The sequence below is a fragment of the Spermophilus citellus genome (assembly GCF_964194105.1).
Source record: "Spermophilus citellus genome assembly, chromosome: X".
Lineage (NCBI taxonomy): Eukaryota > Metazoa > Chordata > Mammalia > Rodentia > Sciuridae > Spermophilus > Spermophilus citellus.
The window spans coordinates 45,189,335-45,216,162 of NC_138190.1; the positions used below are offsets into that span (position 1 = coordinate 45,189,335).

Consider the following 26,828-nt stretch of genomic DNA (forward strand, 5'->3'; position numbering starts at 1 on the left):
CTCACCTCCAGGTAGTCAAGAGGCAAGAAGGTCTCTGGCTCCCCACGCTGTTCCTTGATATACTGAATACAATCCCGGCCTGTCTTTTCTGAGTCTACAATAATGGCATCCATGTTCTTGCCCAAAACCTTGGTCACAGCAATCTGATACTTCTTTTGTGTGGGCTGGCAGAGGTCAATGAGGCGGCCATACTAAGTGAAAAAGAAAGAAAAAAAAATTGAAGCATGAGGCTTTTGGGAGCTGGTTTAGTAATCTCAATTACCAGCTCAGAAAGGGCAGGCTAGAATCTCTATCAGAAACAATCCACATAACTATACTCCCTACTGGTCAAACTAGCCAGCTAGTTCTACATCTGTGTAACCCTACCTTATGTGAACAGGAATGGACTGAGGGGGGTACTTGCAAGACTAGTACTGTCTACAATCTAGAGTTGCACAGTAGCCAATCCTAATATTCCTCCCAAAGATGAAAACATTTGGGTTAAGAGGGAAGCAAAGGTATGAATACATAGGTTACATAATGTAGGAAAACCAATATTACATTAATACCTCAATCTGTATACGGGGTAAAAATGGGAGTTCATAACCCACTTGAATCAATCTGTGAAATATGGTATGTTAAGAACTATGTAATGTTATGAACAACCAACAATAAAATAATTAAAAAAAAATACCAAGGCATGTCTCAAATATGGATGTTGAAGGAAATTTTAATGACTAAAAATAAAATAAATTCCAAATGCTAAAAAAAAAAAAAAAAAAAAAAAGAGGCTTAGTGAAAGAGATGACATTATTTTCAGTTCAACTATACCAAACACCTAAAAGATCAAAGCTACAGGTTTTCCAAGACTATTCCTGCTTTTAGAAACTTATAAGAATGAATGAAGGCTACAAACCTGAGCAGCCTCATCCAGGAGACATTTACACATGATATGATGATAGACTAGATTAATTATTAATGAATGACTGAAGAGTATTCTAGTAACATGCCAGTTTCTTTTGACTCATGATTGTTCTGGTATAACAGATTTGTACTCAAACACCAGTGTGGACTATGATACTGAGAAACATTTAGAGCTGGGTGCAGGGTGCATTCCTGTAATCCCGGGGAGGCTAAGGCAGGAAGATTATAAATTCGAGGACAACCCCAGCAACTTAGCAAGGCTCTAAGCAACTTGGCGGGACCCTGTCTCAAAATAAAAAAATTATATATAAAAAAAAGGTTGGGGATGTGGTCCAGTGTTTAAGCACCCTCTGGTTCAATCCCTGATACCTAAATAAATAAACAAACAAATAAGTAGGACTGGGGATGTAGCTCAGGAGTGTCCCTTCTTTCAATGTCAACTACTAAAAAAAAAAAAAAAAGAGAGAGAGAGAGAGAGAACAATAAAGAAAAAAGAAATATACATTTAGTCCTAGTCTCCAGTTCTTGACACACATAGCTCCAAAAATAAGAGTGACAACTGATCACTGGTCATTCCTACATAGGTTTAATATGGGAGTTAGTCACTAGAAAGACCAAGGCAAGATTAGAAGGTTGAGACCTTCAGCCCAACCCCACTCATAACCTCTGTTGTGGAAGATGGGCCAAAGATTGAGTTGATCAGCAATGGCTAATAATTTGATCAATCCTGCCTATGTAAGAGGCCTCCATAAAAGCCCAAAAGTTCTGTGTTCAGAAACTTCTAGAAAAAAAAAGAGAAACTTCTAGATATCTGAACAAGAGGTGGTCCCTGAAGAATGGTGTGCATGGTGAGAGCATAGAAACTCCACGACCTGGGCTAGGATGTAGCTCAGTGGCAAAGCACTTGCCTCACATTCACAGAGCCCTGGGTTTGATCCCCAGTTCCAGAAAAGAAAAAGAAACTCCATGATTCAACTCCCATACTTTACCCTATGCATCACTTCCATCTGGCTATTCATCTGTATCCTTTGTAAAATTGTTTATAATAAATGGGTATCCCTAAGTGTCTCCCTGAGTTCTATGAGCTGCCCTAGCAAATGAGTCAAATCCAAGAAGAGGGTCGTGGGAAGCCTATTTATAACAGGTCAATCAGAACCACAGATCACAACCTACCACTTGCAATTGACATCTGAAGTGAGAGGCAGTCCTGTCAGACTGAACCCTTAATGTGGGATCTGACACCACATAGACAAGTGTCAGAACTGAACTGAATTACTGAACACTCAGCTGGTGTCTAGAGAACTGCTTGGTGTGTGGGGAAAAAAACCAAACATCTGGTATCAAAAGTAAAGTGCTGTATTAACTGTGGGAGAGTAAGAAAAGCACCATGGTATTTTCCTGTCTCACAGAGGAACAGAATCCCCATCCTATGGAAAAAAACCTATTATGGCTCCCAAACAACAATGACTCAAGGAAATCAAAGTCTGAATTCAAAATCACCTTTCCAAAAATCACTTTTACCATTTCACAGATCACTGCAACCGAGGCATTATGTTAAATACGTTATATACATTATATCAAACTTTCATAAGCACCAAGCAAAATAAATCTTTTACCTTACAAAATAAATCTCTTTTGACCTAACATCATCCCTGACCAAAATCAAGCATGGTTTCCTAAGAACCATCAGATAAAGGATAAGATCTTCAAGGCCAAGGACTGACTCTGATTCATACTTATCTCCCCAGCAGTACCCAGAGGAATGATCAGGAAATATTCATAGAACTAAACTAAGTTAAACTCAGGGACAGGATAATTTAGAGGGGTACTACTCAGGGAACATAGGAACACGGAATTTGGTGAAAGAGGCCAAGATATCTGATAAAGTTCGGGGTGTCCCTAAAAGCTAATGGGCTCTCATGAAAATAGAAAGAGAACAGTGGAGTAGTGGAAGGGGACAGAGGGGGAGGAAGGAGGGATAGGAGAGAATAAAATTAACCAAATTATGCCATGTGCTTGTATGAACATAACACCATAAATTTCACTTTTATGCAAAATTGTAGTGTACCAATTAAAGAAAAAACAATAAATAAATAAACCTAACAGGCTTGGTATATGTCAAGGGAGGCCATATGGAAGATGTAATTAGTATGGTGAAGAGAACATAAGCTTAAGCATCAGGACAAATTGGGTTTGAATTGCAGTTTTTCCACTTATAAGCTGGGCTTTTTTGGACCAATCTCTCTGAGTCTCAATTTCCCCAACTATAAAAATAAGATTAGCAACCCCGTCCTCACAGGGTTGTTGGGAAAACCATAATAGTGGGTATGAATAAGTGCTCAGTAAGACTTCCTTTTCCTGTCTTACCACAGAGCCAGGGTAAAGGCGCTTGATGCTTTCCATTATCTCTGCCTTTCGCTGCTGACGGCTGCTCTCCTGGCGGTCTATGCGTGCATCCCCCAACTGCTCCATCACCTGATTCAGCTCCTTATTGATCTCATCTATTCGCCTCTTGGCCATCTCCACCTCCTCAGTCAGTTCTCCCTCTAGTTTCTTCTGCTCCTCTAGGGATTGCCTACAAAATGACAGAACATAGAAGTTAACCCTGGCTGGTGGGATAATGTTCCTGACTGAGGGATTCGGTCGTCCTGCCTAAAAAGGGACAGGGCAGGACAGGAGTAGAAGGAAGGGGGAAAGGCTGCTGAGCCACATACTTGCTAGTAGTGATGTATTCCTCCAGCTTCTCAATCCGCTTCTGATTCTCTTCAATCTCCCGCAGCTTCTGCTTGATCTTGGCCTAGGTAACAAGTAAATTCTATCACCAGGGCCTGAGGCAGTTAACTCCAAGACCACAGGGACTTACTTACACTCTCTATGTGCCCACTCATCCAAGAGTCCAAGACAATTTGTCATTAATGCAGGAGGCCTACTAAAAAGGAGACACACAGATGGTGTCCAGTTTGGTTTGCTAACTGACAAAGGCCTCCCAGGGCTCTAGAACCTCTCACAGGTGTTGTCCTCACTCCAGGCTTCCTCGACAATCAGAGGGTCAAACCCAGGCAAAGTAAGCTTCACAGGCCTTTCTGAACCTGTTTTCTCATTTGTAAAATGTAGATAACTTCGATTTCATAAAACATATGTCAAGCATTTAAAACAGGGTAACTACTATATAAGTGCTTAACAGAATGCCTAGAACATTTCAAGTTCTTGGGGCAATATGACAACTTTCTATCATCATCATCGACATTAGAAAAATAGAAAGTAAAGTATACATGGTAAGAGGGTTATCAGTGTGAGCTTTAGAGCTAGACAGCCCAAGTTCATACTCTGGTTCTGCTGCTTAATAATTATATGAACTCAGACAATTACTTCACCTCTGTGCTATAGTTTCCTTATTCGGAAAGTGTGGATAATAGTAACCATCCCATAAAGGTAGTCATAAATGAAAAATTAAATGAGTGAATATATGTAAAGAATGGTACCTCTCATAAATAAGTAAAGTACTCAATAGATGTTAGTTACTGCCATTATTGTTAAGACTATCAGGGGTGGGGTTGTGGCTCAGCAGTAGAGCACTCATCTGGTATGAGTGAGGCCCTGGGTTTGATCCTCAGCACCACATAAAAATAAATAAAATAAAGGTATTGTGTCCAACTACACCTAAAAAATAAATATTAAAAAAAAGACTATCATTATTTTCTTTTCTAGGGACCATCATTCCTAATCTTTTTGTGTGCTGAGGATTGAACCTATGGCCTTGTACTTGCTAAGCATTCACTCTGCCACTGAGCTATATCCCAGTCCCCAGACATAATCTTATAACTTTTGCCAACCTCTGTTTCTACTTTCTTCCGCTCTTCCAGATCCAAACGGTCCTGGTCAGCTTTCTGGTCTCTATTGAACTTCTCCAGCTCCTGGGCTAAAGTAGCTGCTCTCTTGCTGGCTTCTTCTTTCAGCCGGTGGTATTTCTTTACCTGTGTAGAGACAGAAATGAGGACAAGAATGTCTAAGTCAGCCCAGGTCAGCCCAGCAATCGCCTATCAATCAACTGCTTCCAAGGCTTACCTGATTCTCCTCCAGGGTCAAGTCTCTGCCCTGACTCTGACTCTCCTCTTCCATCCGTTCTTCAAACTCCTGCCGGGCCTTCTCCACAGACAGCATCTCCTTCTCCAGTTCATCCATGTCACCTTTACGCTTTTTATAGTGCTTCTGAGCATTCTGCAGAGACTTCTTAGCTGCTTCCAGCTTCTTGATTTTGTGGGAGGTATTCTCCTTGGCTTTGATGTACTGAGGTCGCTTCTGATTCAGCTCTGAGTCCTTCTCCCTTTTGCCAGAGAGAAAGGGGACAATCAGCACTGTGGAAGAAGGGAGGAGTCCCAGGCTTTCTACTTAAAGAAATGGGGGGGGGGAGGGGCTGAGCTCCCCAGCTAGTCTCAGCTAATTTAATGCCCTGGATCTTCAAAAAAGGGGAAGTCCAACTACTACCTGGAATTACAGCTTCAGCCTCATGTTCTAGACCTTCAGAGTCAAGAGGCAGCCTAGCCACCTACCTCTTCTTTCTCCTGTATTGCCTCCTTGTGTTCAGCTGCAAAGCTACCACCTCTGCTCCAACCTCATGCCAGGCCAAACCCCTCACTAACAACTTCCAAGAATACCCTGTGTTTACTGAGTTGTCCCTCATCTGATCTAACCATTTCAAATGCCTGTTTATGCTTCTAGCTTCAGTTTTCCTCTTCCAGGACAGTCTTCTTGGCCATTTCAATTGCTGGGTCTTTATTGCTTCTTCTCATCTGACAAGGCCACCACCCCTATCAAGTTCTCCCTCATCTGAGAACCTGTCTATTCACAGCCTAAGTACTTAAATATTTTATCTGTCTTAAATGCAGGTCAAGAAATGTGCCTGGTTCTGGTCAAAGTAAGTCAAGAAGATAAACTAGTATAGGCACTGGACTCTAGGCTCAAAGGAGCCCTAGAGAACAGCACAGCCTCTTGGTTTCCCACAAATTGCAGGACCAAGTCTGCTTCTTACTTGATCTCCTTCTCGATCTGCTGCTGCTCCCGCATCATTTTGCCCAGCTCCTTCTTCTTCTCCTTCAGCTCATCCTCTACCTTGTCCATTCGCTTCTTGTCTTTCTCAATCTCTTTGTTCTTTGATGCCAGTTCCTTGTTGAGTTTCTCGATTTCTACTTCATTATGGTAAAGCTTAAAGAGTTGCAGCTGTACCTGGGCTCGTACCACCTCATCTTTCAGGCGCTGGTAGCGGTCCGCCTGTGCAAATGGGAACGGGGACAGGGGTGCCTCGGTAAGGCACTGGCTCCATTTAGGTCCCTCAGAATTAAGAGGCAAACTGGCCACCTACCTCTTCTTTTTCCTGTTTGGCCTCCTTGCGTTCAGCTGCAATGTTTTTCTTGCGATGGTAATTAAATTGTGTGTCCTCTTCAGCCTTCACCATTTCCTTCTTTCGCTTATCATACTCCTGGGCCAGCTCCCCAGAGCGACTGATCTCTTCAAATAGAGCTGTCCTCTCTTTGGGGTTCTTCATGGCAATAGATTCCACAGCACCCTATAAAGGTCAAAACACTCTCCCATTTATACCCTAGCTAACTGTTTTCCCTGCTCACTCCCTCTCATTCATTCAAAAAAAAAGTCCACTCTCCCCAAATATGGCCACATTCCACACTGGGATTTGAGGACACGTTTTCTGCTTTTGAGGAGCACAGGGAGCAGAAGAGACAGACACAAAGATAACAGTGTGTTATGAACACTGATAGAAGCAAAACAGAAAAAGGACTAAATGATGCTTGGAGGGTAGAAGAGTAGTAAGGATGCCTATCTTGGAAAGGCTTTCCAAGTGTGACATTCAAGCTGAATTTTTCTTTTTTAAAAATATGAATATGCAATTTATTTACATTTTTCAAAAGCACATATTAAACATTACCTGCTCTTGAACACAACATTGTCCTAGCTACAGCTTTTTATCTCCAATAGAAATACAAGTAAAAGAAATGGATTTTATAATAATAGCCTATACTCCTGGAGAAAAGGATTAATTCTGGGCAAAGATTGATAAAGCTCATCTTCCTAAACTAACCTGACCTTAGTCCCCAGGCTTCTTGCAAGCTGAATTTGGAAGATGGGAAAAAACTAACCAAGAAAATAAGAGGGAGCTGGGGGTACAGCTCAGAAGTATGGCACTTGCCAAGCATTTGTGAGTCCCTGGGTTCAATTCCTAGCACAGGAAGGGAGGGAGGGAGAAAATTAAGAGGAAAAAAAGGTTATTCCATGTGAAAGAAAATTAATATGCAAAGGCCAGCAGGGCAAAGATAGCAGGTGAATTTGGGGACCTACAAATTGTTTAATTAGGCTGGAGTACCAAGGTTAGAGGGAAAGAGTATTGGCAGCTAAGGCCAATAAGGTGGCCAGCAAGAACCAAATGATAGTGTTTTCTGAATGACAAACTTAGAAGTGTGAATTTTCATCTAAGGCAATCATTCTCAAATTTTAGTAGGCATCATAATAAACTGGAGAGCTGTGTCCCATCCCATAGTCTCTTCAGTCGAAAGGTCTAGAATGGGGCCTGAGAATGTTCATTTATAACACATTCCCTGGTGGTGCTGATATTGCTGGTCTGGGGACTATAATTTGAGGACAACCACCATAATACAAGAAGAAATCACTGAATTTTTTTTTTTTTTTTGGTACCAGGGATTGAACCCAGAGGCACTTTAACCACTGGGCCACATCCTCAGCCTTTTTTATAAATATTTTTTTTTAGAGACAGGGTCTCACTGAGTTGCTTAGGGCCTTGCTAAGTTGCCAAGGCTGGCTTTGAACTCACAATCTTCCTGCCTTAGCCTCCCAAGCCACTGGGATTACAGGCATCTGCCACAGTGCCCAGCACTGAAATGCTTTAAGGGGAAAAAAAAAAGGAGAGAAATAGACTTGTGTCCTCATAAGAAGAACCTGACCTAGGGGATGAACTGGAAGGGGCTGGAAAGGAATCAGGAAGCCCAGTAAAAAAGGTGCTACATTAATTCAGGATAGAAATGATGAAGCAGACCCAGCAGGGATGGGACAGGGGCTAACAAAAAGCAGAGAGCCCATAACTATTTCAAATGCCCACCTGAAAGACGAGGAAGTTACGAGCTTTGATGAGAATGCCCAATTTCTCTAATTCCTCACTGTACTCATGTAGCTGGACCACTTTGTTGTTGATCTTGTATTCAGAAGAACCTCCTATAAGACAATGCATGAGTTGGTGAGGATCAGGATGTCCTCCTATCCCACCAACTAGACTTGCCACTTCCTAGGATCCAAAGACAGTTTTCTGACCAGCCTTACCCACCTACAATGACACGAGCAAAGGTGCGATCCTCAGCACCCTCCTCAGAGTAGACCATGCTGACAAAGGCCCGGTTGGCAGCTGGTTTGCCCACAGGTGCTCCATGGATCAGGTCCCGCAGGGTCTTTACCCTCAGGTTGCTGGTTTTTTCACCTAGCACAAAGCTGATAGCATCCATGAGATTTGACTTACCTAAGGGAGGAAGGGAAAAATGGAGGAGGGAAAGTCAGGAAGAAAGGGGAGAAGAAATGGTATAAAGGAGACACTGAGAGGAAAAGAAATGTCCTAATTAATTACTTTTCAGATAATAGGAGAGACTACTCCTTTGCCCTCATAAAAACTGGGCCCAACCAAAGCTCTGAGTCAAAGATAAGAAAAACAGTTCCCTTGCAGCTATTATTTATAGCAGCCAGAAACTAGAATTCCACCTATCTAAGGTAACAATTTATTCATAAAATGGATTATACTAATAACCCTTAATAATACGGGCAAATGCACACTATAGGAAAAACAAGCAAGACATAAAACTCTATCATTTGATCTCACCAATGTGAAAAACAAAAACAAAAAATGTGTTGGAGAAGGGAAATAAAAGAGCTTTTTAAAAACGGGCATAAAATTTCAGTGTTGCAAAATGAAAAAATTCTGGAGATCTGCTGCACAAAAAAGTAAATATATTTAACACTACTTAAAAGTAGTTAATTTGGTAATTTTTTTGTTACTTTATCATTTTTTCTTAAAAGGGCATGTTCCAGTTACTGTACAAGAAGCACACAGCATAAGCTATGAGGTATCATCAAAAATACTTAAATCTAAACAAGCCTTTAGACTTATATCCATTTCTTTTTTTGTTTTGCAAATGTTTTATTTTTTCATTTTTTGTTTTAATTAGTTATACATGACAGTAGAATGCATTTATGCATTTTGATATAGCATACATAGATGGGATATAATTTCTCATTTTTCTGAGTGTATATGTTGCAAAATCATATTGGTCATGTAGTCACATATATACATACAGTAGTAATGTCTGTTTCATTCTACTATCTTTCCTATCCCCACATCCCCTCTCCTCCCCTCCCCTCCCTTCACTTTCCTCTACCTAATCCAAAGTAATGCTATTCTTCCCTAGTGGCCCCCGGCCTTATTATGAATTAGCATCTGCATATTAGAGAAAACATTTGGCCTTTGGTTTTGTGGGATTTGCTTATTTCGCTTAGCATGATATTCTCCAACTCTAACCATTTACTGGCAAATGCCATAATTTCACTCTCCTTTAAAGTTGAGTAATATTCCATTGAGTATATATACCACATTTTCTTTATACATTCATCTATTGAAGGACACCTAGGTTGGTTCCATAGTCTGGCTATTGTGAATTGAGCTGCTATAAACATTGATGTGGCTGCATCACTATAGTATGCGGGTTTTAAGACCTTTGTGTATAAACCAAGGAGTGGAATAGCTGGGTCAAATGGTGGTTCCATTCCCAGTTTTCTGAGGAATCGCCATACTGCTTTCCATAGTGGTTGCACCAATTTGCAGTCCCACCAGCAATGTATGAGTATACCTTTTTCACCACATCCTCACCAACATTTATTGTTGCCTATATTTCTGATGATTGCCATTCTGACAGGAGTGAGATAAAATCTTAGTTTTGATTTGCATTTCTCTAATTGCTAGAGACATTGAACACTTTTTCTTATATTTGTTGATCAATTGTATTTCTTCTGTGAAGTGTCTGTTCAGTTCCTCAGGCCATTTAATGATTGGGTTATTTGTTTTTTTGGTGTTAAGTTTTTGGAGTTCTTTATATATCCTAGAGATTAATGCTTTTTTTAAAAAAAGAGAGAGTGAGAGAGGAGAGAGGAGAGAGAGAATTTTTTTTTAATATTTATTTTTTAGTTCTCGGCGGACACAACATCTTTGTTGGTATGTGGTGCTGAGGATCGAACCCGAGCCGCACGCAAGCCAGGCGAGCGCGCTACCGCTTGAGCCACATCCCCAGCCTGAGATTAATGCTTTATCGGAGGTGCATATGATAAAAGATTTTCTCTGAATCTGTAGGCTCTCTCCTCACATTATTGTTTCCTTTGCCGAGAAGCGTTTTAATTTGAATCCATCCCATTTATTGATTCTTGATTTTACTTCTTGTGCTTTAATAGTCTTGTTAAGGAAGTCAGATCCTAGGCCAATGTGGTAAAGATTTAGGCCTATTTTTTTCTTCTATTAGGTGCAGGGTCTCTGTTCCAGTGCCTATGTCTTTGATCCACTTTGAGTTGATTTTTGTGCAAGGTGAGAGAGAGAGGTTTAATTTCATTTTGCTACATATGGATTTCCAGTTTTGCCAGAACCATTTGTTGAATAGCCTATCTTTTCTCCAGTGAATGTTTTTGGCACCCTTGTCTAGTATGAGATAACCGTATTTATGTGGATTTGTCTCTGTGTCCTCTATTCTGAACCACTGGTTTACAAGTCTATTTTGGTGCCACTACTATGCCGTTTTTGTTACTACAGCTCTGTAGTATAGTTTAAGGTCTGGTATTGTGATGCCTCCTGCTTCACTTTTCTTGCTAAGGATTGCTTTAGCTATTTTGGGTCTCATTTTTCCAAATAAATTTCATGATTGCTTTTTCTATTTCTAGGAAGAATGTCAGCGGGATTTTAATAGGAATTGTATTAAATCTGTATAACGCTTTTGGTAGTATGGCCATTTTGACAATATTAATTCTGCCTATTCAGGAGCATGGGAGATCCTTCCATCTTCTTAGGTTTTCTTCAATTACTTTCTTTAATGTTCTGTAGTTTTCATTGTAGAGGTCTTTCACCTCCTTTGTTAGATTGATTCCCAGGGTTTTTTTTTTTTTTGAGGCTATTGTGAATGGAGTAGTTTTCCTAATGTCTCTTTCACATTCATCACTGATGTACATAAATAAGTTTCACTTATGGGTGTTGATTTTATATCCTGCTACTTTGCTGAATTCATTTATTAGTTCTAGAAGTTTTCTGGTGGAATTTTTTGGATCTTCTAGATATAGAATCATGTCATCAGCAAATAGTGATAGTTTGAGTTCATCTTACTATTTATTTCCCTTTAATTTCTTTCTTTTGTCTAATTGCTCTGGCTAGAGTTTAAGGATGATGTTGAATAGAAGTGGTGAAAGAAGACATCCTTGTCTTGTTCCAGTTTTTAGCAGGAATGCTTTCAATTTGTCTCCATTTAGAATTATGCTGGCCTTGGATTTACCATAGATAGCTTTTACAATATTGAGGTATGTTTCTACTATCCCTAGCTTTTCTAGTGTTTTGAACATGAAGGTGTGCTGAATTCTGTCAAATGCTTTTTCTACAACTATTGAGATAATCATATAATTCTTGTTTTTAAGTCTATTAATATGATGAATTACATTATTGATTTCTGTATGTTGAACCAACCTTGCATCCCTGGGATGAATCCCACTTGCATACTTATATCCATTTCTAAGAAATACAACAGAGGAACCTGGTAAATGATTCCATGAGGAAATTTTAGGACAAACACAGATTGTGGGATATTTTACAAGACAATTGCCCTGGTCCTTTCAAAAAGCCAATGTCTGCATAGGGATATACCTGAAGTAGAGTGCTTGCCTAGCATGCACAAGGCCCTGAGCACCAGACCCAGACCCAGACACACACACACACACACACATCAATGTCTAGGGTTGGGGTTGTGGCTCAGTGGTAGAGCACTTGCCTAGCATGTGTGAGTCACTAGGTTCAATTCTCAGCACACATATAAATAAAATAAAGGTCCACTGACAACTAAAAAAATATTTTAAAAAGTCAATGTCTAAAAATAAGAGTTGAGAGAACCATTCTAGAACGTAATCAAATGCTATTTGGGGAAAACAATTAGGAAAGCTTGAATAAAAAACTGGATAACTGATGACATGAGGAAATTAATTTTCTTAGTTGTGCTAATAGAATAGTAGTAATACAGGAGAATGATGATTTTAGGAAATGAATAATGAAGCACATAGGAGTGAAGTATCATGAAGTCTGCAATTTATTTTCAAGTGGTTAAGCAAAACACATATATTGCTGAGCATGGTGGCTCATGCCTATAATTCAAGCTACTCAGGAGGCCAAGGCAGGAGGATCACAAATTCCGGGACAACCTAGGCACTTTAGTGAGACTGTCTCAAAAATGAAAAAGGTCTGGGATATAGCTCAGTGGTAGAATGCCCCTGAATCTCCAGTACTACAAAACAAAGGGGAAGGAAAGAAAGGAGGACGGATGAATGAATGAACACGTATATATTTGCTGGTTTTCATAATAAAAACTTGCCAAGCATAGTGATCCATACCTCTAATCTCAGCTATGTGGGAGGCTAAGGCAGGAAGATCACAAGTTTGAGGCCAACCTGTCTCAAAATAAATTTTGAGATCCTGTCTCAAAATAAACTAAAAAAAAGAGTTGGGCATGGGGGTGGCACACGCCTGTAATCCCAGCAGCTCAGGAGGCTGATGCAGGAGGATTTTTGAGTTCAAAGGTAGCCTCAGCAACTTAGCGAGGCCCTAAGAAACTCAGTGAGACCCTGTCTCTAAATAGAATACAAAAAAGGGCTGGGGATGTGGGTTAAATGCCCCTGAGTTCAATCCCTGGTACCAAAATAATAAAAAATAAAATAAATTTTATAAAGGACTGGAGATGTAGCTCAGTGGTAAAGCACCATTGGCTTCAATCCCCAGTACAAAAAAAAAAAAAAAGGAATTAAGATATTTACACTGGGGTTAGAGGGTGAAGAGGTAGTTTAACTCCCATAAATTCTACCTCAAGATTCTCCACAAACATGTTATATGACTGAACTGAAGACATAATATCCAATACCACTCAACCTAACCATAAGAATGGTCCTTTCATGGAAGCAATATTAAGACCGTGGGAAGGGTGGGGGTACAGCTCAGTGGCAGATTGCAAACTTGGCATGAGAGAAGCCCTAGGTTCAATCCTCAGCACTTAAAAAAATAAGGCTTGGGCTCTCATCCAACAGATGTAGGCAAGGTTCTAATCTTAGTTTCACCCATTTTCTTTTCTTTTTCAGGGTGGTGCTGGGTATCACCCAGGGCCTCATAAGTGCTAGGCAAGCACTGTACTAGTGTGCTATATACCTCAGCACAAGTTTCACTCTCTTTTAGCTGACATTCCATCCCCTCTCCTGGAAAAAAAAAAAAAGAAAAACCATGACTCACAAGTTTTTTTTTAAAAAAATGATTGGCACATGGTTCTATGTTGAAGTGGCAGGAACATATGCTTTAAAATATAGCAGGCATGGGCTCTGATCCCAGCTGAGAACTATAGGAAATTTATTAAATTTCTGCCTCAGTCTCCCCATTAAATGATATCTCCCACCTAGGGTCACCATGACAATTTAAATGTAAAATGCCATAGGGCTGGGGATGTAGCTCAGTGGTACAGCACTTACCTAGCACCATTTGCACACAAAATCCTAGGACTTAACTCAGTAGTTAGAGTGTTTGCCTAGCAATGGTGAGGGAGGCCCTGGGTTCAATCTCCAGCACCAAATTTGTTTTAAAATAAATGGAAAGAGCCCCAATAAACTACTTGACACACAGTAGGTATTCAATAAATGACACATCTATCCCACACAAGTCTGGACTCAGTTCAGTCTCCCTCATCACAGCAGGACTACCTGACACATCATGCAAACCAGGTGTCAATCTTTTAGGCACCAACTTCCAACCTTTGGGCTTCTCCCATTATCTCTAGAGATGACAAGAACATCTTATAGCCAAAAGCCTCTACAAGCACTCAATATCATAAGCATGTCTATAACACATTATATGAGCTGTATACTGATAAAATGTTTCAAGGAATTTTTTTTCTGGTGCTGGGGATTGCAGCCAGGAGTGCTTTATCACTGAGCTACAACCCCAGCCCTTTTTATTTTGACACAGGTTCTCGCTAAGTTGCTTAGAGCCTCATTAATTGCTGAGGTTGGTCTCAAACTTGTGATCCTCCTCCATCCAAGTCATTCTATCACATCTACCTGTCCCATTTCCTGCACAACATTTATGACAGTCAAAAGTTATCTTATTTCCTTCTTCTTTATCTTCTTTCCCCAGTACAAAAACAAAAAACAGTCAAGGCTGGCCTCAAAGTTGTGATCCTCTTGCCTTGGCCTTCCAAGTAGCTGGGATTAGGGGCATCTGCCACCATGACCAATCAACTCTAGAACATTTTTGACGGTCATATCTGAGGAGCGGGGGATGCTGTCATCTAGTGGAGAGAAGCCATGGATGCTGTCAAACATCCTACAATGAACAGGACTATTCCCACAGCAAAGAATTATCTTGATGAAGTGCCAATGTTGAGAAACTTTGCTCTAAGCAGAGTCAAAACCAGGCAAGACTATTTCACAGAAAGGCTAGAAAATTATTCGCTACATTTCTGGGGTATAAGAACACAGCAGGATTCCAAACGGACCACTTCTGGGGGTAGGTGAGAGGAATCCATGGGGTATCATTTAAAAGTGAGGAGTTAAGATACCAAACAGAAGTCTTACCAGACCACTCTGAAGACACCACCCAAGGCATTCCAACACATTAACCTGTCCGATTTCCTGCACAACATTTATGCCAGTCTAAAGTTATCTTATTTCCTGATTCTTTATCTTCTTTCCCCTCTAGAATATAAGTTCTCTGAAAGCATGGACTTGGTTTATTCTCCACTATTTCCACAATTTGAACAACTTATAAACATTAAAACATTCAACAAATTTGATAAGCAAATAAGACCAGGCTTTTGGTGGTTTCCGGTAGGAAATGGGGGGAGTTCTACACAACAATTTCTGAGGTCGGGTTCGGGACTCCAAGCCCTCTGAAGACTCAGGCTCAGGGTTCAAAATTCAAAAGTGCCGCCTCTGGAGATGAGTAAAAAGGAAGGAATTGGAGCGTACCAATGCGAAGCGGGAGGGGGCGCTAGGTTGAAGCATAAGTGTACTGTATGGGACCGCAGGACACGACAGAGCGAAATGCCGTCCCACATTTCACGGTGGGGTCAAACAGGGCTGGGAAGCTAGAACCAGACAGACCAGCAGGGAGCCGCGCAGCAGGAAGCCGACAGCTGGCAGCTGCCTCCGGACGCGCCTCTTTTGGCGGGAGGGGGCAGTGGGCGCGGAAACACAGAGTTCGGCCTGAACCACTAGGACCGGAACGGGGGCCGCACAAAACTCGCGCAACTGACACCTGGGGAAGAGGCTCCAGCGAGAACACCTGAGCGGGGAGAGTCGAACTCCCCCCGCCAGGAGAGGCAAGGAACCTTTTAGGCTTCACAACGGTTCAGGTTACAGAGGCTGGGTCGTACTACTTTGGCGTCGGATAGGGGGGTCCAGGCCGGGACGTGCGCAGGGCCGCAGCCGGGTTTATCTCACCAGAGCCATTGGGTCCAATGATGGCGGTGAACCTCTGAAATGGTCCGATAATCTGTCGACCCTTATACGATTTAAAGTTCTCGATCTCAATCAGTTTCAGGAAACCCATGTCGGCGGCGGCTCCAGCGGCGGTAGGAGAGGCCGCGCCGTAAGCCCGGGAACCGAGGTTACCCGCGCGGGAAACGCCGCAGTGCAGGCCGGGCGGAAGGTAAACCTCGCGAGAGTAAGCCCAGGCCAACGGGATATCCGGCTTCCTGCGCGAGTGGGAACTAGGGGCGGGAACTTCGTTCTGATGTGGAGGTTTGTTGATCCGTTGCCCAGGCTCGAGCTAGGATTTGGGCCCGCCCCTCTTTCTTGTTGCGTGGCAACCACAAACCGCTGCTGCAGCGGACTAAGTTGTAGAGAAGTTGGTGCCAGGAGGACTCAGAGCAGCTTTTGGGATCCGAGAAGGCAGGCAGGACCTGAACCTACGCTTGCCGAGACAAGTCAGAAGTCACAGCAAGGTTATGCCCCCCAAGGGCAAGTGAAAGGTGGGAATTATGCTGTGGCTTCATTTAGTCTAGAAAGCCTGAAGGCTTAGACAACGACAGGGTCAGGAATTGGAAGGACTCCGTGGAGCAGAGGGCTGAACGGGAAGGAAGGAGCCAGTGAGAGGATTCATTGTTTAGGTGTGCTCAGATTTCGCTGATGGTGAGGTGAGATTGCAAAATAGATGTAGAGTTAAGGGGGACGGGGTTCACCAGGAGACAGGGATACAAACTGGGGAAGGCTGTGGCCTCAGATTTACCCATGTCCTTCTTTCCTGTTTCTCCAAGCGAGCTCAGAAACTGCCGCTGTAACCCAAGAGCAGACTTGGACTCAAATCCAACTAGGAGCTTCAAAATTGCGATTCTTTACTGAGAAATCCCAGAGGCCAGGGTCCCTAAGGCAGTGCTCTGCACCTGCATCCTTCTTCCCTTCATGCCTCTCCCGCATGCCATTTCCACTGCTACATACCCCTCTGCCACCTTCCCGTTCTTTCCCTCTTCCTCTTTCCTCTTGGTTCTCTGACTTCTACTTCCCCACTCCCTTGTTACCTTCCTTCCTTTTCCTCCTCTGCACCCCTGACACTCTCCACTCAGCTTCCCCACCTTTTCAATCCCTCGTCACTAACTTTTCATCCCTCTATAATCTGTCACCTTATACCTATTCATTACTAAGGTCATGGCCTTAGCAATACAAGAAGCTTAAAATGCCTACTGAATCTTCCTGGTCAGTGACCTTACATTATGGTGGCAGATGGAACTGGTAGGCTGGGGTTGGTGCCATTCTCAGATGTGGAAAGGATCTGATGGTTGCTGTAGCCACTCCTGTAACTATTTTTAAAATTATATCTGAAGGCTGGGAAGAGTCCTAAAGACAAGACTCTTCCTCAGGACAAGTCCAGAAAAGTGAGAAAGTGGTTGATACAATCAAGTAGGAGACCCATAAATGAAGTTCACTTGGAAGAAAAAGTCACAATCAGACAGAGGGGATAAGATGAACAAGGACAGCTATTTCATATTATTCACAGAGAAGGAGAGAATTATTGCTCCTTTCTTCTTTTTTTTTTTCTTTTTTTCAGTGCTGGGGATCAAACCCTGGGTTAAAACAAGTGAGAAAGGTAAAACTTTAGAAATTTTAGATGAACATATAGGAAAATACCTTTATGATCTCTGGATAGGAAGGAATTTAAAAAAAAATAATAACCACTAAGTTCAAAGGATAAAAAAAGGGTAAATGTAACTATATTCACATTCACTAATATTCACCATAAAGAAGTGAAAAGATGGGTAAGTACACAGAGAAAGCCTCTAAAATATTGATAACATTTTCTGAGTTCCATGGAAGTGTTCATTTTGTTATTGGTGGCGCTGTATTCCCAGCGGCTTGGGAGGCTGAGACAGGAGGATCTTGAGTTCAAAGCCAGCCTCAGCAAAGTCGAGGCGCAAAGCAACTCAGTGTGACCCTGTCTCTAAATTAAAATTTAAAAAATACAAAATAGGGCTGGGGATGTGGCTCAGTGGCTGAGTGCCCCTGAGTTGAATCCCTGGTACCCCCCCAAAAAAATTACTTTAAAATAATAAGCAAATAAAAAATCACAAATTTGGAAATATTTACCACATTTATTTATTTATTTGCTTGTTGTTTATTTATTTCTGCAGTGCTGGGGATTGAATTCAAGGGCACTCTACCATTGAATCTACATCCCTAGCCCTTTTTTATTTATTTTGAGATAGGTTCTCACTCAACGGCCATGGCTGGCCTAGAACTTGTGATCCTCTGCCTCAGCCTCCTGAGTCAGTAGGATTATAGGCGTGTGCCACCACACCCAGCTGACAAACCTGATTTTGTTTTGGGCGGGGAGGTAGCAGCCCTATTTTGTACTTTATTAGAGACAGGGTCTCACTGAATTGCTTAACACCTTGCTAAATTGCTGAGGCTGGCTTTGAACTCATGATCCTTTGCCTCCACCTCCCAAGCTGCTGGGATTATAGGCTTGTGCCACCACACTGGCCTGATTTTTTTAAAAACAATGACGGTGGAAAAAAAGAAAACAAAAAAATGGTGCCTATAAATGACAATAAAGTACTGTATATTTCAAAAAGATAGAAGAAAGGGTTTTGAATGTTTTCACCATAAGAAATGATAAACGTTTAAGAAGATAGCTATGTTTACTCTGATTTGAATATAAGATAATGTATATGTATATTAAAACATCACATGATACCCCCAAAATATGTATAATCTTTATATTTTTATGTATCATTTAAAAATAAATTCTAAAAATGCAAAAATTAAATGAACAAAAGATATGAATTGGCACTTCACAGAGAAGCAAAGATAGTTAAACATGTGAAAAGATATGAAACCACATTAGCAATAAATAAAATTTCAATTAAAGTCAGTAATTATAGTTTTATACTTACAAACTAAAAAAAATTAAGTCTGCAATACTAAGTGTTGGTTAGGATGTATACTGACTGGAGTTTTTGTACATTATTGTCATAGTGTAAAGTGGTATAATCTCCTTGGGAATTAACTTAGTATTATCCTATGAAGTTAAATATACATACATTCTACAACCTAGCACTTTCTTTCCTGTTTCTCTTTCTCTCTCTCTCTCTCTCTCTCTCTCTCTCTCTCTCTCTCTCATATACATGCACACATACACGTACACACGAGAAACTTTCCCACCTGCACATATGAAATCTCTCAGTCTCTAAGTTCCTCTGTCTTTTTCTCTTGCAATTAAAAAAAATCCTTAACTGAGTTGTTTGTCTTGCAGGGTCCTAGTTTCTTGAACCAACTTCAATTGGGCTTTCATCCCTATACTCCACCAAAGATGCTCTTGTCAAGGTCATCAGCAACCTTCATGTTACTGCATCAATCAAATCTCATTCCTCATTTTACTTAATCCATCATCAATTGATCACTCTCCTCCAAAAGCATTTTCTTTACTTGGCTTTAGGAAGATCACATCTCCTAGTTTATCTCCCATCTCACTGGCCACTCCTGTCCTTGTCTCCTCTGGGGAATTCTTATCCATCTACACTTACTCCCTAGAGATTTCATATAGTCTCATAGCTTTTCATTTCTTTGTGTTAAGGGCTGGGAATGCAGTTCAGTGCTAGAACATTTGCCCTAGCATGTTCAAGACTGGGTTTGATCCCTAGCACGGCAAACAAGCAAACAAAAAAAACCCATATTTCTTTGTATCATTCAGGATAGGCTACATTATACTGAGGTTACAGATAACCCCAAAATATCAGCAGCTTATGAAAGCAAAAGCTTAGCTGGGTGCAGTGGCACACATCCAGCAACTTGGGAGGCTGAGGCAGGAGGATCACACGTTCAAGGCTAGCCTGGGCAACTTAGCAAGACCCTGTCTCAGAATAAACTAAAGAGGACTGGGGATGTAGTTCAATGGTAGAGGTGCCTCTGGGTTCAATCCCCAGTACCACAAAAATAAATAAATACAGATAGAATAAAAACAAAAGCTTATATCTCACTTAAGTTTCTTATTCATTGTGGACTGGCTGCATCTCTGCTCTGTGTCATCATTCCAAGACTTCATCATTACAGGACCCAGGCTGAAGAATTACCTGCATGGGCAACTCCCTCACCTCCTTCAAGTATTTGCTCACATGTTACTTTTTCAACTATGCTTCTCCTGACTTCCATATTTAAAAATTGCAACACTCTCTCATTTCCTTGGCACCTCCAATTCCCCATATCCTGCTCTATTTCCATATTGCTTATCATCTTCTTACAAATTATTCAATGTACATTTTATGTTTTACTTTTTATTGTCTGTCTAGAAAGTAACCTCCACAATGACAGATTTTTGTCAGTTTTATTCCTCCATGTCTCCCAAATGCTTAAGAGCATCTGGCCACTAGTAGACGCTCTATGAATATTTGTTAAATGATAGGATAAATGCCAAGTAGAAAAAGCAAGATTCAGAATATATACAGCCTGATATTTTATAAAGGTCAAAACCAATAAAACTTGTAAAAACATTTTTCAGAGATTCATACACATACAATGTATATTAATAAATATTAGGAGGAAATGATAATAGATTTTGGATATTATATAGGATACTGTTGGAGTAAGAAAAAGAAAGAAGAAACATAGGACACTTCAATGGTATTGATAGTGTTCTATTTCTTAAGGTAGGGGTTGGTGTCTTTATTTTGTCATACTTGCAATCTTACATCAGGATTATATATCTTTCCCTGTATATATCAACTACTTCACAGTTACAAAATGATTGTTTAAAAAAGACCTCATGTAGGATTGTTTTAAAAAGACCTCAATAGGAGTTGAGGAAAGATGCTCCACACAAAGGAACACCACATTCAAAGGCCCAGAGGTGGGAACAGTTATGTTGAAATACTTGATGGGAAGCCAGTGTGCCTGGAGCATGGGTTATGAGACCAACTGTAGAGGTGTGCAGGGATTGGATCTTGAAAGCCCATGGGTGTGGAGGGATTGGATCTTGAAAGCCCATGGTAAGGAATTTGGATCTGATTCTCAGTGCAGTGGGAAGCCTATGGAGGATTTTAAGCAGGCGAGAAACATCATCAGATTTATGTTTGCAAGAGTTTTTTGTTGTTGTTGTTTTTTTTACTGTGGCTTTGGCTCACATATCAAAAGTGGGTTTCCCAAAATGTGAAGGGACACAGATGAATTTAAGACCTTGAAACTTTCATTTCACTAGAAAATAAGTAATAAAATAAAAACAAAAGGGGAAATTTATTTCAGTAAAGAAAACATCTGGTTGCTGTGTGATGAGTGGGCTATAGGAAACAATAGAGGAAACTGGAAGACCAATCTGGAGACCTCTGCAGTCATTAGGAAGGTGACAATCGTTGCTTTGACTGGGGCTATTTTGAAAGAAGAGGAAGTAAGGGAAAGGAGGAGTTAAAGGATGTCCCCTGAGTTTTGGGCCTGAGCAACTTGGTGAATGGTGGTACCACTTACTGAAATGAGGAAAACTGAGTAGAGTATGAGAAAGGGTGAGATGTGTCAATGCCTTTGAGGCTTAGAAAGGTGAGCAGGGTTCAGATCATGAAGAGCCTTATAAATCTGGCAAAGGGGGTCGGACCTCATTTTGTGAGCACAGGGGAGCCATTAGCTTTAAAGCTATTTTCAAAGGTTTTAAGCTGAAGAGTACCATGGTCATATTTGCTCTCAGAAAGATCACTCTGGTGGCCAGGGCAGAGAGGATAACATGGAACAAGGGAGGCCAGTGAGGAGACTCCTGGGAATATCACCTAATATCAGACTGTGAGGCCTGAATTAGGGTGGTGACAGCAGAGACGAAGACACAGATATGAAATATGTCAGAAAGTAAAATCAGTAGGAATCAATAACTGGTGACATATACTATAGGGATAAAGGAAAGGAGGTGGGATGTAGTCAAGAACTGTGGTCAGCACTAATGGGCCATTCCACTTCCCCTTCACTCCAGATGTATAAGCTAGGCCTGCCAGCAGATCCCAAGGAGGTGGCAGCCATTGAAGCTAGAAGAAATCGAGAAAAAGAACGACAAAGCCGATTCTTCAATGTGCGGAACCGTGTCATGGGGGTGAGTAGGCAGTGGGAATCATATCACAGAACTGGGGCTACATCACATGACTGGAAAGAAACACAGCAGTGCCCATTATAGTCCTTTCCCTAGGCCCTAGGGCTAGAAAGGAAGGAGGAAGGGGTGGTACCCACTCCCATAGGCCCAAAAGGGGATTGGGAAGGATGGGTGGTACAGGGGGTGACAGTTGGCTCTTTTCTGGTCAACCAGGCCATGTGGTCTGGTTCTTGAGAGGCAGGCTATGTGAATCCAAAAAAGAGCTAAAGTGTATTTGGTATTATGTATACATAAGCCATTTTGGCAAAGTAAGTAATATACTGCTAACCAGACTGAGGGTGAGAGACTGAAGGGATACTTAGTCTCTACTGATCTGTATTCCCTTCTGTACTACTTTAAATGTTTCCAATGAATTATAACCAAAATAAAGAGAAAATATTGATGGTTTAAGAAATAAAAAAGGATTGCTAGGTGGATAGAAAGAGGAAATGCAGCATGGTGTTCTGGAAAAGACACCTTAACTGTTTGAGGCCAGGTCTGCTGTTTGTTAGAGGTGTGGCTTTGGATAAGTCACCTTATTTTCTCTGAGCTCCAGTCTCCTCTTCAGTTAAATAAAGGAAGCACTGAGGTGGCAGCTCTGATAATTAGAGCATGATGCCTGGCACAAGTAAGTAGTTGGCTACGTTTGAGTTATTAGACAGAGATCCGGGTGACAAGCATTTCCTCACAGGGACTGCTCTGTTGAAAGCACTATCGGGCAGTGATGATACAAAGATGACTAAAGCCCAGTCTCTCTCATGTAAGAGCTCACAGTCTAGTAGAGGAGATATCTGAAGCAAACTTCAATGTAATGTAGACAATGGGTCCTAGATTATGGGAGTAGAACCTTCCCGAAGGAACAGAGAAACAAAGATTGAGCTGGTCTTGAAGTGTGAATTGGAGTTTGGGTAGAGGGGAGGAAAGTGTTCTAAGTAAAGGAAGCAGAGCAAAGGCTATAGATTCAAAACTGCCTAAGATGTACAGGGAACTGGAAGCACAGCTCCCAAGGCTAGTGAGAAGGGGAGACAGGGGAAAAGGGTACAAAGAGATGAGGCTGGAGAAGGAGGCAAAGGCTAGACCATGGAAGCACTTAAGAGCCATGCTTATGGGTTGGAACTTTATACAGTAAGTCCTGAGAAGCTACAGGAGGATTTTTAAGTGGGTAAGTTCTAAGCAGTTTATTAGAGCACTCAAGGACCCTACTGGGACTCTGCCCTGATTTAGTCCCTTTCTTTGGGATCCAGGTGGATGTTGAAGCCCTCAACAACCAGGTAGAGGAGAAAAAGCTTCGGAAGGCAACTGAGCAGAGCAAGGATGCAGCTTACGGTAAATGTCCAAGGCCACAGGTCAAACCAAGAGCCTGAGTAGGCTCAGGTAGGGCAGTTCTTCCTGTGTGGAGGGCCTGAGGTCCTAGGGTGGTGAAACAAACCAGATGGCCTTTGGGAGCAGAGGCATGCTAACTGGACCTCCTGAGGTGCCTTCCCATGTCCCTGCCTATCACCCCCAGCTACTAAGCAGGTGCAGTATGATCTGGTAGCCCAGATGCTAGAGAAGGAAGAGGCAGAACGGGCACGTCGACTGTCCAAGAAAATCCAGGATTTTCGGGAGCAGAAGCAGCAGCTCAAGAACAAGTGTGAATTTGACCCTTGGGATCCAAACCGACTCCAGAGGGAATTTCCAGTCTATCTCAATGACAGTGATCCCTTCTATGGCCCGGCCAGCATGCATTGCTTCTTTGGGGAGGACCTGGACAGGACCACATACCTGAGAATGCAGCAGGAGCAGTTCAGGTACAGCCTGGAGAGGCAGCTGCAGGAGCAACAGCAAGCCAGGGTTGATGAGAAATGTGCAGGTAAGCAGCCAGGCCCTCTGGACTCAAAAGTCCCAAGGTCTAGCAGGCAGCTCTCCTGAGCTAGGTACTACACCCAGGAGGCTAGAACTCTGTGGGGAGGTCATTACCCATTACCCATATAACTGATTCTAAAAGTTTAGGCTGTGTAGGCACCAACTTCCCTGACTTCCTTCAGTAACTTAGAGTGTAGCTGTTGTTCATGATTAGCCTGGCATTCAATTACCTGGGGACAACATAGTATACACACACACCTAACAGCTCTGCTCTGCCTAGCTAGTTTGGGAAGTGAATGTTCCTTTCTGTGCTTCAATTTTAATTAATTTTTTATATTTATTTTTTAGTTGTAGTTGAACACAATATCTTTATTTATTTATTTATTTATTTATTTATATGTGGTGCTGAGGATTAAACCCAGGGCCTCACATGTGCAAGGCGAGCATTCTACTGCTGAGCCACAACCCTAGCCCTAATTAAGTTTTAAATTTATTTACTTTGGTACTGGGGATTGAACCCAGAGGTGCTTTACCACTGAGCTACATCCCCAGTCCTTTTTATTTTTTAAGACAGGATCTTGCTAAATGGCTTAAGGCCTTGCTAAATTGCTGAGGCAGGCCTTTAACTCACTATCCTCCTGTCTCTGCCTCCCAAGTTACTGGGATTTATGAGCATGCACTACCAAACCCAGTTTAATTAATTTTAATTAATTGTTAAATTATTATTTTTTAGTGCTGAGGGTTAAACCCAGGGTTTCATGTATATGTGCTTAGTTCTACCACTGAGCAAAACCTCCAACAAGTTTCTTCATCTTTAAAATGGGGATAAATGAGGCCTGGTGGTGCCTGCCTGTAATCCCAGTTTCTAAGTAGGCTGAGGCAGGAGGATCACAAGTTTGAGTCCAGCCTAGGCACAACTTAGTGACACACTATCTCAAAATAAAATATAAAAAGGGCTGGGAATGTAGCTCAGTGGCAAAATGCCCCTGGGTTCAATCCCTAGTACTACAAGATAAATAAATTAATTAGATGGGGATAATAACCCAAATCACATAGAGTAGCTACTATTATATTCTCTGTGGCCACATCCTTCTCTTCCATCAGAGGAAGCCCTTCAAGAGCAAGGTCTTATGTATTTGTATTGCTCACCTTTCAAATCAACAGTTTCTGACAGTTCCTAGAAACAAGATCATCGTGTGGCTAGAGTGGAAAAGAATGTCAGTGCTGTGCCCTTTGCTTGTGCTGTGCCCTCAGCCTACAGCACCATTTGCTCTTTTTGCCTGTGTACAAGGACACCTCCTCCTGGAAGCCTTCCTGCTACCTACCACCCAGAGCCTTCACACTTTGTGGGTGCTAAGCATGTCCTCTACCACTTTTAGCCTCCAAGTCTTTGTTATGCCTTGTATACATCTCTGCTATTGTCCTTACCAGATTGTGGTCTGATAATGTTTGATCTGTGTCCCCCACTAGACAGCGGGGGGGGGGGGCAGGATCTAATTCTGTGGTATGCTTAGAATCTAACACATGGATCTTATAGTGAGGCTTGGAGGTGAAATGGTTTACCCAAGACTACACATTTCAGAGGTGGCAGAGCTGCACTTTGACCCAGGTTGCTGCACTTTGGCTATCCCTAGCCCCAAAGAGTAACCCCTTCCACATCTCTACAACTTGGACACTAATTCCCTCCCAAGTATACATATACCTACATAAAATTTGTTGACTAAATGGCTGAATGAATGAACCAGGAATGGAGGAAGTTGTATTTCTCCATGTAGATATGCTCAATGACCAGCTGCACTTAGCCATGGACATGCAGGCCGCCCACCTGGCCAGGCTAGAGGAGTCCTGTCGCGTGGCCATGATGTTTGCCATGGCCAATGCCAACAAAGCCCAGGTATGGCTTGACCCCTCCAGTGCACCTGGTCCTCCCAATCCCCTGAACAAAATCCTGGGGAACCTTAGCCACACCCTTCCCTTCATATCCTTTCTCAAATCAGTTCCAGAATTGTCATCAGCCTGAGGACACCCCCTCCATCTAAGGTGCTTCTTAGAATACAAGTCACCTCTCCCTACCTCCAAACACAAAATGATTTAAGAACAGAATATTGTCCTCTAATCCTGAGTGCAGAGAAGTTCCCTGTCCATTCCACCACCTATCCTTAGGATAATTAAAATCATGTAGTGTCTTTTCTTTCTCTCCGAGATGGAGAAATAGGGCCATGTTTCTCCCACCCTTGCAACTGAGAGTTCTCTGAGGTTGGGCACCCAAATACTTATATTTGCCCACCAGGCAGCTGAGCTGGCTGAGCGGCAGCGCCTTGAGCATCAGCGCCAACAGGAGGCCAACCTCATGGAGATTCAGAACCAGGTCACCAGTGACTTTCTAACTGAGAACCCCCAAGTTGCCCAGAATTCCATGGCTCCCCACCGGGTTCTGCCCTATTGCTGGAAGGGCATGACTCCAGAGCAGCGAGCCGCCATCAGGAAAGTCCAGGAAGCACAGTGCCATGAGAAGGAGGCACAGCACCAGGCTGAGCAAGCATTGGATACAGAATGGGAAAGCCAAACCATGCACCTGGCCCAGGCAGCGCAGGAGCTAGAAGAGCAGGAGAGGGAATTGTGTGCAGAATTTCGGAGGGGGCTGGGTTCTTTCAACCAGCAGTTGGCTAAGGAGCAAAAAGCCCAGTGAGTTCTAGGGAGTGGCAGTGGGGATGAATACCATGGGAGGGTAGGGAAGGATGGTGAGGACCAGGGAGAGAGGGAAAACATCAAGTGAGGCCTCTGGACTTTTTTTTTTTACAGGCAAAATTATCTGAATTCAATAATCTACACCAATCAACCTACAGCCCAGTATCACCTACAGTTCAACACTAGCAGCCGCTGAAGTCAAGATGGTCATCTCTCTCTTCTATCAAGCTTATAGATGCAAATGCTACATATCCCCACCTCTTACCTCTAATCCATTCCCCAGTGAGAGAGAGCTAAGACAATATCCCCACCTTCTACCCTAATAAAGTGATTTGCTAAATTCAAGGCCATGTATTGTTGTAACAGGATATACAAAAATGTGAGGTACTGCCTTTCCTATCCTACCTTGGGACTCTATATATCCAACCCTGTCAAAGCCTTTACCTTTCTTCCCCATGCCAGT

At 42.1% G+C, this 26,828-nt stretch overlaps 2 protein-coding genes across 9 annotated transcripts in view; one reads left to right on the plus strand and one right to left on the minus strand.

Annotated features, from left to right (window-relative positions):
• Window positions 1-15,813, minus strand: part of SMC1A (structural maintenance of chromosomes 1A) — a 56,974-nt gene extending 41,161 nt beyond the window's left edge. For all 3 annotated transcript variants that reach the window (XR_014019983.1, XM_081277101.1, XM_081277100.1), the window contains exons 1-10: window positions 15,682-15,813; window positions 8,249-8,437; window positions 8,027-8,139; window positions 6,263-6,466; window positions 5,933-6,171; window positions 4,969-5,227; window positions 4,737-4,877; window positions 3,618-3,700; window positions 3,271-3,478; window positions 6-191 (exon numbers count right to left, since the gene is read on the minus strand). Coding sequence is in view for 2 of the 3 variants with exons in the window: in XM_081277101.1 (XP_081133227.1) it covers window positions 6-191; window positions 3,271-3,478; window positions 3,618-3,700; window positions 4,737-4,877; window positions 4,969-5,227; window positions 5,933-6,171; window positions 6,263-6,466; window positions 8,027-8,139; window positions 8,249-8,437; window positions 15,682-15,790 (1,731 nt within the window). In the remaining variant the exon portion in view is untranslated. The remainder of the gene's footprint in view (window positions 1-5; window positions 192-3,270; window positions 3,479-3,617; window positions 3,701-4,736; window positions 4,878-4,968; window positions 5,228-5,932; window positions 6,172-6,262; window positions 6,467-8,026; window positions 8,140-8,248; window positions 8,438-15,681) is intronic.
• Window positions 15,780-26,682, plus strand: RIBC1 (RIB43A domain with coiled-coils 1). 6 transcript variants are annotated; one of them, XM_081277107.1, is made up of 8 exons: window positions 15,780-15,889; window positions 21,680-21,796; window positions 23,077-23,158; window positions 23,340-23,463; window positions 23,554-23,684; window positions 25,453-25,571; window positions 25,968-26,362; window positions 26,480-26,682. In XM_081277107.1, exons 2-8 carry the CDS (start codon window positions 21,680-21,682, stop codon window positions 26,559-26,561), a joined length of 1,050 nt encoding a protein of 349 aa, XP_081133233.1. In that variant the 5' UTR covers window positions 15,780-15,889; the 3' UTR covers window positions 26,562-26,682. The 6 variants fall into 6 exon arrangements, with proteins under 6 accessions (XP_081133233.1, XP_081133234.1, XP_081133229.1 ...); XM_081277103.1 differs by having other exon boundaries at window positions 15,785-15,889; window positions 23,340-23,684; XM_081277104.1 differs by having other exon boundaries at window positions 15,804-15,904; window positions 23,340-23,684.
• Window positions 26,683-26,828: the final 146 nt, after the last annotated feature.

Coding starts and splice junctions, on each gene's coding strand:
- RIBC1 (XM_081277103.1), top strand. CDS start 21,680: ATGTATAAGCTAGGCCTGCCAGCAGATCCCAAGGAGGTGGCAGCCATT. Junction 21,797..23,076: donor TGCGGAACCGTGTCATGGGG/GTGAGTAGGCAG, acceptor TTTGGGATCCAG/GTGGATGTTGAAGCCCTCAA. Junction 23,159..23,339: donor GAGCAAGGATGCAGCTTACG/GTAAATGTCCAA, acceptor TATCACCCCCAG/CTACTAAGCAGGTGCAGTAT.